Genomic DNA, 12,083 nt, shown 5'->3' with positions numbered 1-12,083 from the left:
GGGACTGTTGTTTTGATAAATAGACATTTGTGACATCTAAATGTTCATTAAATCAATAACCTGCAAGTTTTACATTATAGCACGGAACAATTAAATATTACAGATTTATAAATGACCCGTATGTGTTGGTTAATTCATTTAATAAAAGGCAAGTGATGCAGGGGAAAGCATGTGTTTCTGCCAAACAGGTCAATATGCACATGCCTAGTGAAGCTATGAAATCGGTCTGACAGCCTGTTTTTTTTTTTTTTTTTTTTTTTTTTAAAGCCAGCAAATAGCCACCATATCCCACAGAGCAGAAAATGGCAATGTTTGTTTTTTTGGGTTTTTTTTTTTTCCAATGAAGAGAAAGCTTGTTAACAAGTGTTTGAACACTAATTATGCATTTGGTTGGTAATGGATAAAAATGTGTTATCTAAATAAAACCAGATGAAAAACTGTTACAGAAGTGATAACTGGTGATCAGTAGTCAAGGTTCAAAATATACAAAAAAAAAAACCAAAACAATGTATATCACTCATGCAGTATTCCAAGTGTTTGAAGCCACACTCTAAGGCTTCAGTCGCATAATTCTCCTTAGCTCTCAAATGTCATTTGCTTATGCCAAGATTCAAAGCTTCTGCATTGGAAGCGTTTGTCATTCTGATGAATTTAACACAGCATAGCAAGTTTGTTTGTTTGTTTGTTTTTTTTCCATGCAACTGCAAATAACATTTGAGAAATGCACAAACTATTGTATGAACATTTGGAAATACAGCGCACAAGTCATATGGACTACTTTGATGATGCCTTTTAAATGTTGACAGCTCTTTTCACACTGAACGTTCGCCGCAAAGATGCTTTTAAATCTAAACAATAGATCCCTATGGGGCTATTCACACCAAGCACGATCATTCATGGCCCAAAGAAAAATTCTCAGCAGCGAAACTGGACAACAAATTAGGTCTGACCTTAGATCACGTGCCAGAGCAGCGTATGTTGCACAAGAGATATGACTGGTTGTTCCTTTTTACGAAAACCAGTGTAAACGAACACATAAGACTATTCTGAAAGCTAAATGGGTTTAAAGTGGGTTTTTAAGCAAAAATATCAATAATCAAATACGTTTCCACATGTAGCTTGATGCTAATTGTACCTCTACTTAAATTTAAACATTATAGATGTGTTTCTGGTGTAGAACTAATTTAAAGATGCACATTGAGGAGTGGATCTGCAAATGCGTATCTGAGGAAAAATACATTGATGGTCGAGGCCACCCAGGTGTGAATTAGCAAAAGGCAATCAATCAGTTCGTGCTCGGTGTGAAAGCACTGTTCATCGTTCTGCGATTAGCCTCGCTTTTTGGCATCACACATTTAATGTAAAACTGCCTGTCCATTGTTGTTGCATCTAAGCATTGTCAACAATATTTAAAATGCATCATGGAAATAAGTCAGTGGCTCAATGTGAGGATGACAAAGTGATAATTTTCCTACAAAATTTTGTTGATCTCTGAAAGAGATTATTGCGATAGTATGCAGGTACAATTGTTTTAAAAGCAACATGGCACATAGTTTCACGAATGCAAGAGTGGATTGTACATGAAGAAGGAGTAAAAAGTTAAAAATGTTGTCAATGACATACCTTGATCTGTGATAATATAGAAAAAGCAGTCACTTGTGATAAAGGTGTTTTCTCACCCTCCACACGAATGATGGGGATCTCAGCTTTTGACATCCCTGATTTATCTGTATTTTCCTTTGGCACGGCTCTGCTTTCTATATGGGGAAACTGGTAGGGTTGAGGCTGGTGTTGAGCCCCCCTTGGAGTCCTATCATCCCATTCTGAATCATCGCTGCCCCCCACCTGGCTATAAATTGGGCCTTCGGTTTTGGAACGAGCCCCTTCACGATGAGGATCTAGCTGTTGATTTTCTGATGCTCCCTCAGGACTGTCTTCTGAGATGTGCCATGTCTTGGGTCTTGCCTCCCTTGATTTCCTGCTGCCTCTTCTATGCTGGGCGGCCCAATCATCCCAAAGTCGGCTCCTCTCTTGCTTTTTGTCATGACGCTCCTTGGATTCATGTTGTTGGGGATTGTTGTGCTGCTTGATTTGACTCCCTTTTAAAGAAGGCTCTGGAAGGTTAGCTCGGAGCATCTTTAAACTAGCCGGGCTCAAGACCCGGTAGGTGATTTCATCCAGAAATTTAGAAAATTTAATCTTTTCCTCAAGAAGTTGCATCTTCCATTCCGGTGGCATGGAGCTGGGAGATGTAGACGACGTGGAAGTAGCGCGACCTGTGGGAGAGGCTCGAACGCCCTTCTCCCTATCCAAGGACATACTTTTGGGTTTCCTGCTGCGTCCACGACTTCTGGCCTGGGCTAGCATCTCTGCTGACTTAGACTTGCGCAGACTGTCAGAAGAGTATACTCCTAACTGATGAGACTGCTTGAGGATGCCCTTGGGTGGATGGGCATGCAGTAGAGGCGCTGCATGGGGTGGATGCTGTTCTTCTTTGGGTGCAAGTATCTCCGCTTTCTCTTTGAAGACCAAGAAGCGCTCCACACTCCTAGTGGAGTGTGATGGGGAACTGCCTGGGATGCACTGTTGGGAGCCTTCCGAGGAAACAAGATCGTCGTCAGCAGAGAACGCCAGCAGATCATCGCTACGACTTATAAAGCGGTTCATTCTCCGACGCCGGCGATGCTTGGGAGGAAGTCTCACGCGAAACGAACCGTGGCTGAAGATCCGAGGTGGGGGGAGGACACTCAGCTCCAAGCTAGACAGGCTCGAGACATCCAGCTCGCTGTCGGACGCTTGGGACCACACAGGTTTCTCAGGGCATTGCGGGTAAGGGCCTGTAAACCGAGTACGCTGCAAAATGGGTGCATGATTTCGGGGGAAAATTACCTGGCAGGGGTCAGGCTGGGCTGACAACGTAGGGTTGGCGGATGGCAAGGCACTCCCGCTAACATCCTCTCGAAATACTGGCACAGTGTGGCGCGTCTCGCGGTGCTGCGGGGGTGCCTTTCGGTACGGTTTCCGGGCAGGAGCAGCACTCGTCATTCTGGGAGATCCGTGTGCTTCCATACACCATCCGTTAGTCCTGCCGAGAGAGAAGCATGAGAATCCAAAGTAGCAGTAGCCTTCAAGCCTGTCCTGTGCAAAAAGAGCAGTCCCTTTCCTCTGTTTTTCTCTCCCTGTGCCACCCTTCCTCTTCCTCCCTAAGCAGCAATGACAAAAAAGCTGTTCGAATCAATAGGCATTGATGGGAGCTGCACCACTGGGCGGTTAAAAACGCAACAGCCAATAAAAAACAGCTAGGGCTGTAATAGACAGCTGGAGTTAAATAGAGGGAAAACGAGGGGCAAAAAGCCTCCATAACCACTAAATATCGGTCTATACTTCTAATGTGATATAAGTAAAGGAGGGCGCCACTAAGGAAAGATGAGAATGGGTGGGAAAGGGTAAAGAGAGATACGTGGTTTGATAGACGTAAAATATAGAGGCATGAGAAGGGAAAAAAAGTGGAATCGCTCTAAAGCGGGTGATTGATTACATGTTGGAGTGTGTTTCCAATAGACAAATTGTTAAACCACTGCCTGCATGACTCTTATTGATCACAGGAAGCTATGTTTGGAATGGGAAAAGTGGGTGTGCTGTTGAGATCCAATCACTTTAGAGACACATGAGGCTGACTTGCAGCATTTACCTTGTCAATCAAAATGTACTCGGAAGTTTGGGATTTCTAACTCAAGTTATTGAAATAAATATTCAGCTAACCCTGAGTTATAAAAAAGTAGTTCTGGTTTGCTAAAAATGTCGATGAATGCAGTACATCATTTTTTCAGAACATTTCACCTCATTTATCGACTGTTTTTGACTTTGGCAGAGTACCATGAATAAAGCAAAATGTTGCCTGGTGAATCTCTATTAAAACAGCAACTCTCTGTGTAAAACAGCACAGTATGTATACTATATATTATATACATGTATACATATATTTATTATATGGACAAAAGTATTGGAACACCCCCTTCTGTAGAACAGAGAAAGGCACTTCCAAAACTGTGGCAACAAAGATGGAAATATAATTCATGTATTTAAAAATTGATTTCTATCAGTGTCTAAAATCACTGCACCCATATGTACAGGTCATTGGTGTTTAGTGATGAGTTTTTGGCTTAAGGACTGCAGTTAAAGTCACGCACACACACACACACACACATTTAGAATGCCACTGTCATCTTATGTTTGCATTTCATTTTACATGCTAAGCAGCTCCAGCAACACCATTAGTTTGCTGCAAAAACATCTGCCTAATAACAGCCTCTTTAAACCTAACTACAGCATAAAGCAACTTTGCGGCCAAGTTGATTTGAGGTTCAGATAATTCAACACTGCAGCCAGAATTGACAACAATGGTCAGAACGCTATCGAGTATATAACACACAATAGCAGGCCATGGTTAACACCCAGATTCTCTCCACTTCTTCCTGAGTCACACTTTTCCCTGCAGGAGAGCAGCTTTCTGCAATGGTGTGGCTATTTTTATAGTTCCTGACTGGTAAAATGGGAAAAGTGAAGGGAGAACTGGCTGGTGTGTCACAGTGTGGTACCAATAAGAGATCAATGGTGTTCCCTGTGCATGCTGCTAATGTGCTGCAGGGCACGAGCTGGGACACACATACACACACCCGCACGTGAGGGGGTCACTGCCAAAATGTGCCATTTATTGACAGGCTGATTTTCCCTCTTGACGTCATCCACTATTCACAGTGCACAAACACGCCAGGCCTACACAATGACACACAGCAAGCAGAAATAAACGTGTTTGAAAAAGATGAATCAAAAGAATGTGATATGTATCGATTTTTTTATAGTAATAAAAATCATTTAGTTCAATTAGAGAACAGACACCACAATTAAAAACTGGTAACGGCTGATATTGCAGCGTGCCAGTCACGTCACAGATCAGATTTCATTTCATCAAGTGAGGAGAAGATGACAAGAAGAGTGAGGCGAGACAGATAAGACGATGGCAAAATTAAATGCAAATACACCAGCTTTAAAAATATTTTGGATTTGGAAATATATTATTATTTTTGGAAAACCTGTTGTGTTCTGCCATTTATTTAGTGATATTAGAAGTTTTTATTATTCCAGAGTGTTGATTTTTATTTATTAATACTGTGTATTTTTATTTATTTTAAATAAATTTACATAAATTTAAATAAACTTCAAGTATGCCGTGTCTCCAAGGTTTCTTATTGGTTTTGCTAAAAAAACATATGTTTCTATATGTATTTGGTTTCAGTGTTTAATTCAGTTTTGTATACTTAAACATTGTGTAGATTATTTTATATGTTGACGTCGAATTGATGCCGATTTCGAATCGAAAGTAAAATGCGCAAAGTGCTTTTTAAAAGTGAAGCGAGTAAAAGAGAGAAAACTCAACCAAAGGAAAAACAACAGCTTTGTGTCGAATTCCTGCTAATTTGAAAGTTAATGTACAATGTGCACAGCGCTTTTACAAGCTTTTTGAAATGTAAGAAAAGCGAGGAAAAGAGTGATGTTAGTAAAGAAAACACGTATTTATTCATATTAATCAAAATTGATTTATAATATTGATTTGTTAAATGAATATGCATAAACACAGTGGTTAAAACAACCCTATATTTGTCCGGCACACACATGTATACCGTTACACCCCTACTAACTATCTACCAGACTACAAACCTTCTGCCATTGAAAACGACCTTATAAACTTTACAGAACATCAACAATTCAGCGAGAAAGACTTCATTCTAAGACAGAAGAACGTAACTGTGTTTTGGGAGATTCCTTCAGCGTGTCCTTTTTAAAACAGAAGAAGGTTTCCTTGTACCTTCTAAATTTTACAACATCTAGGGCAAAAGGCCTAAAGCTTTTATTGCTAGTCACGCAAGGGTTGAAAAGCAAAGATGGTGTGAGAAATTTCTCAGAGGCGAATAACTCACCACGCCTCAGAAGATCCAGCAAAAATTGCTTCTTGATATTTAAACCAGCATTCATCATCGCCATGAGACGGCTATTGATGACAGGCCAGCACCTACGGTCAAAGACCGACATGACCTTGACTACAACCACCACCTGCGATGCTTACACAAGTACACAACCGCAGATCGATGAAAAACGCAGACTGAACTAGGCCCGACAGTGTGACTCGGTTTACCCGACAGGGCTCTCCGTTCTGACGCGCCGTGGCTTCGAATCCACGTCGAATCTCTCGTACCCGTGATTGTGCTTCAGACGGCGTCCGAGGGACTCCTGCTCTTTCAGAACCTAATTCACGCTGGATTTCTGACTCTTTTAAACGTCGCGTGTTCTAAAAAGCGTTCCGGCTGAGCTTTGTATTCGTCATGACAGAACTAACGACTGTGGGTGAGGGTTACAGCTCTATGAGAACAGAAGGGATGAAATTATAGTACACGCTGACCTTCACACCATCGCATGCCCACACAGATGCTGCGGAGCTTCGTTTCAGAGGAATCTGACATTCTACGTCGTGCACTTAATTAAACTGCTTTAATTAAACCTCCACAAATAAATCAGGTCTCCAAGTCAGATGCACTCCAACGGCGATAGAGATTCTGATATGACAATTGGAGGCATTAAAGGGATAGTTTAACAACCCCAAACCGGTTTCTTTCTTCTTCTGGGCACTACAGATTATATTTTGAAGTATATTTGTAAACCAAAATATCGTCTTTTGTGCTCAACAGAAAGACAAAATTGCACCAATTTAAATTTTGGGGTAAACTATCATTTGAAAAAGACAGTATCTTTAACATCACTAATGTAACTGGGAAATTTAATGAATAACAATAATATTTGTTTGGCAATAAATTAAAATTAGCCTCCATTTAAAACTACTTTTGATGCATTTTCTTTTACTTTTTTTGCTCACTACGCTTCCTAAAGAGGTTAACGTTTTCATGCGTGTAAGTTGTAAGAGCGTTACAAACAGGGGATATTTTTTTATACAAAACAATATTGAATTGGTTGCGTTCTGATTATACATGTTGCTAAATTAAAAGCCGCCAGAATAATCCTCACTGGCTTAATCCTTTCTGGCTTTGTAAAAACCACAGTATAAATCTACAGTTTTATAAAGCATTTCAGACTCTGAGCTGCTTTTGCATGTAGTTTCAAGTAGTCAAATAATTAATCGTGATTAACAGCATCATATGTTTTTTGAAATAATATATGTTTGTGTGCTGTGTATATTACGTATACTCAAACACACACAGACAACATACATTTAGAAAATATTTACATTTTTATATTGCATAGAAATATTTAGTATATAACCTTTTTTCATAAATGTATACATGTGTGTGCATTTGTATATACATAAATATAAACAGCACACAAACATAAAAAACTAGTTTATTTTGCATACAATTAAATCGCAATTAATCATTAGACAACGCAATTTTCAACCCATATTCAGTAAAAATAAGCATGTTTGAATTAGTTTTAAACTCTTTTTTCGTTTTGGATTTTAATGGTTACCAAAAAGCAGAAAATGCTGCCGATAATGTGTCGAAATTCTATATTATCAGCATAAGTTTAGATACTCCGTAAGACAACGCAACATTCAGTCGCCTGCAGCCGCTGAGCCCTTCCTGGCACCCCTCACACTTCCTCTCACTGCTTCAGACGGAGATCATTCTCAATTCCCTTACGACCTGCATATCTGATGATGCTAGTCTAGAGAAACAGCCCGGTTACATCTAGCTTATTTTATTCAGGACAAGCAGAATGTGTCACCCTGCGCTTTCCGAGTTGCGTTGGGACCCGTACCTTGTCTGGTTTGAAGTCATTAAGCTGTGCTTTTAATTCGGTAGCAAGAACGCTAGCGCTGCAGCGATCCAAAACTAATACCGGGATGTTAAAATAGACAACGGTTAAACAAGACCATAAATTATTTATTAAAAAAAAAAGTGAATGGTCGGTTCCGGCTATGACTTGCTGCTACACACAAGACGTGAAAGACGATAGAGGTCACGGCAAAAAACTAAAGCATCAACTTTGCTAATAAAAAAAACGAAACTTCCTTTCTAGAACAGCTAAATCTCTTTGATCGCGAAGATGACTGTGTGAGAACATCATGAGACGCAATTGTGCCTCACAAGAGAGCTCTGTAGAGACATGTCATTTTGCAATTAGAGCTATTTCTGGAGGCCGACTGTCAGCTAGGCAAGACAAGGATGCACAAACGCTACTAATTATTTAGATAGTGTGTTTTCGTACCTGAAATGTTGGTTGGTTTCAGTGGCGTTCGCAGGTCCTCAGGCCCCGAGCGCTCTGAAAAACACATTTGCTTGGGTTACCGAAATGTGATTTGTCACGGCGTTGCAACACGATCTATGAAGTGAAAGAGGTTTAAAATAAATATCAGCAGCAAAACCTTCCAAGGCGAGAAGTGAATCTAATCCAGGTCATCTGGTAAGAAAATCCTCACACGCTTGTAAATAATAGAGTAAAATGTATTTCTGCCCTAGGGAACCATTTACATAAAAAAATAAATACAGTATGCGAGGAATTACTGACAACAGAACGTTGAAATATTAACGCAAAATGCAAATCAGTAGAGTGGCTGTTACGAATATGCAACAAACTAGTTTTGGGTGACTTCTACACAAAGTTATATTTTTGAAGTACTGTTCACGCTAAGCATGATGTGCTTAGCGCGTTCACAATATTAATGAATTAGCCGAGTCTACATGACAACCATAACGATAAAGGAACAGAGAAATAATATGGTTGGTATCATATCCAAACGATTTTTCCAGTTGATGAACGATAAAAACACTGACAGCCAATCAGAATCAATCCAGTTCTCAGGAGCCCGAGAATTTAAAGGGACAGACACACTGGATAAGAATGTACGACCTTGGACCGCAAAACCAGTTATAAGAGTCAATTTGGTTTCACTTCGTTTTGAAGGTTCCTTATAAATCAGTGGAAAGCGAAAACTTTTTCAAAACATCTTCTTTTGTGTTCGACAAAGAAATTCAGACAGATTTGCGCCTACTCGAGGGTGAGTAAATTACGACAAAATGTACTTTTTTGTGAACTACTCCTTTAAGAGTTTTGCGGCCCAAGGTCACATATGCAGACGATGTCCGCTGGTGTGGACGCTAATGTAGTAATCTTTACGGTTACGGTTTTTAGTGTGAACAGGGCTATTTTATCGATAGCTAATACTATGTAGCTGCTCTAAAATTAATTAAAAACTTTTATCTGTTGTTATCTTCAGTCGAGCGAACCATATTTTAACCGAACTGACCACCCAGCCAATTAGATTGAAAACATTTACTGCAAAAATCTAATTAAAAAAAAAATAAAAATCCATGATGTTTACACTCAAAAACAACGAATGACCTTTCATTAGTTATATTAATTAACTGATATACATTTTATTTATGCACACAATACGCAGGCAAAAAAAGGGACACGATAATTTACAACATAATTAGTGTGATTAAAATCGCAGTTTTACATTGATTCATCAAAACACAAGGAACAGAAATGAATCTCTAATGACATAATTTGGTACGGAAGTTATAAAAAAAAAAAAAAAAAAAAAAAAAAAAAAAAAAATCACCATTAAAACATTTGCATGCTCATAATCCTAAAACATAATGAAGATTCCATCTCGAGAGTGAAAAATAACATCAGGGATGGTATAATGAAAAACATCCCATTAGCATGAGGTTTATGAATTCACAAACTTTGTCTGTAAACTCCAAGTGAACTCCTGTTTTTTTGTCTACCGTGAGACACACATCACAAGTTACATTAATATTAATAATATCAGTCACTGCATTCACTCGCAGCCTTCTCGGAAACCATCTCATTCAGTCACAACTCAAAGCAATTGTTCTTCCTTTGCCTAATTAACACAGAGGCTGCTCTCCACAGCAATAATAATGAACTCCTGCAGACACACACTGTGACATTATACTCATTACAGTCAGTGACTGTATGGAGTGTCAGGGCACTAAAAAGGGACATTTTGGTTATATCCTACAGAAGGTAAAGCTGACTGTAGTTTGAATGTTATCTGGTATGTGTTCGGGGTAAGATGAGATTAGATAAAGGACACTGCGCCATAGTACGGTATAAAGAAACTGTTTTAAATGTTATCAGATGTTACAATGAACGAAAGCACAATATGGAATTCAAGTAATGTGCACTTTACCTTGGGCTTAACGGGGTGTGTAAAAGTAAAAGAGTCAAACGCCGGGCTCTCTATTTGATCAACACTGAGGAAACGGCTCACTGAAGTAAACACGAATTTAAAAACCGACCCCATTCAGTTTCTTAAAGTGCTCCTATTATGCATTTTTGAAAACGACCTTTCACGAAGTGTGTAACGCAGCTCTACGTGAGTGAAAACATCCTGAAACGAGTCATTTTTAAAGCGGATCCCAAGCCATTTCGCGTTGATGTCAACATGAAACATTAGCATATCCCCGCCCACTTGTCGGTCTCTTGCATTTTAATCGTAGGGTAAAAATAAATGCATATTATAATCGTTGTATGACCTTTCATGCATGTAAACCTGTTGTTGGAGACTCCCAAAATCAAAATAGAAACCTTTCGTAACCCACAACAGAGCCACTTTTATGGTTTTTTTATTTGTGAAAAAGAAAGTAATTTTGAAGTAATGAATAGAATGTTATCGGTAAATAATACCTTGGTCTTTAATTTTTTTTAAAATTTCATTCATTTTATTTAACGTAGGTTTTTTGTTTAACGTGTATATTTATTTTGCATCTATAAATACAAACACATGCCTGCATAAAAAAAAAAGTTACATTACATAAATGTAAAATATACATATGTATATATTTTCAAAATATATACTGTATGCGTGTGCATTTGTACATGATAAAAACCACAATACAAATACTTTGATAGCTATGATTTATTACGTAAACGAAACAAACTTTTATTTTATACGTGATCAATCGTTTGCACTAATGTATTTATTCACTTAGGAGAACGCTTCACAAGAAAATCCTATTTCGTGTGTTACTGGGTGTTTTCTTTGTAATTAATTGGGAAAATGACCTGCAAATTCAGACTGAAAATAAATTTTACACACCACATTTTATTGCAGTACGCAAAAAATAAAAAGCAACACATAAATGAAGAAAAGTTAACACTATTATAATGAGGGGTGGTCCATTTACTCCTTGCTTGGCTAATTGATCTCGGAAAGTGCAGTTCAACAAAATATGACTTGTTTACTATCTTTTTTTTACTAATCAAATTTTGCTATTTTGGTCTTCCATATTTGCAGCTTCACTGTATGTTTTATAAAGAGCAACAGTATAATACAGTATAAGAAAGCTCCTAATCTCCTAATCCTGTCTGGTATCTTCACGGGTTTAAATAACCACATCTGTTTCTAAAATTAGCAATTTATGGATTTGTAAATACATTTCCGCTTCTGCCACTTTTACTCAGCATGTGAACCCATGACCTTGGCACGGTGCCATGCCCTACTCATAAAACACCGCCGCTGCGACGGCAAAACGGTCTCAACGTAATTACGTTTTCATCAAGGAGACTGTAAATTACCCCTTGAGATGTTTTTAACTGTCAGTTAAGAGTTTTTTTTCCTGGTGAAAACATTTGCTCTCCCTGACCTGAAAGCATGCAGTATTAAAGTGCTGTTACAGAGGTCTTTTTTTTCTGCAGTACTGAAAGGCGTCTGCTGTGGATGAGAAAGCTTTGCCACGAGATATGGCAGAGAATAACAAACTAGAGGCCCGTGGCGGTTAGCCATCCATGACAGTCAGCTGCTGCTCCGATACTGAGACCCATTCACCTTCACTTCCTTCAAACACTGCGCTTCATCTTCTCTCGCTAAAGAGACTAAAAAAAATAAGCCACGGCCGCTTGTGTGTCGTCACGACTCTTATTTATTAATAAACGGCCCTGGTCTTATCGTGTAAGTTCACTGTATTCTACAGAAAATGTTTGTTTTTATAACCTCTCATTAAAAATGTAATATCTTTGCCTGCCTCAGAAACATTTTCTGC

General features: G+C 38.8%; 1 protein-coding gene across 5 annotated transcripts in view; it reads right to left on the bottom strand.

Annotated features, from left to right (window-relative positions):
* Positions 1-12,083, bottom strand: part of tjap1 (tight junction associated protein 1 (peripheral)) — a 77,930-nt gene that overhangs the window by 33,889 nt on the left and 31,958 nt on the right. For 2 of the 5 annotated variants that reach the window (XM_043255237.1, XM_043255236.1), the window contains 2 exons: positions 8,278-8,331; positions 2,890-3,085 (listed from right to left, as the gene is read on the bottom strand). In XM_043255237.1, coding sequence (XP_043111172.1) covers positions 2,890-3,069 — 180 coding nt within the window. In that variant the 5' untranslated portion in view covers positions 3,070-3,085; positions 8,278-8,331. The other 3 variants (XM_043255234.1, XM_043255235.1, XM_043255232.1) reach the window with 2 other exon arrangements.

Source organism: Puntigrus tetrazona, chromosome 13, assembly GCF_018831695.1.
Source record: "Puntigrus tetrazona isolate hp1 chromosome 13, ASM1883169v1, whole genome shotgun sequence".
Taxonomy (NCBI): Eukaryota; Metazoa; Chordata; class Actinopteri; order Cypriniformes; family Cyprinidae; genus Puntigrus; species Puntigrus tetrazona.
This window is presented reverse-complemented; position numbering and strand designations above follow the sequence as displayed.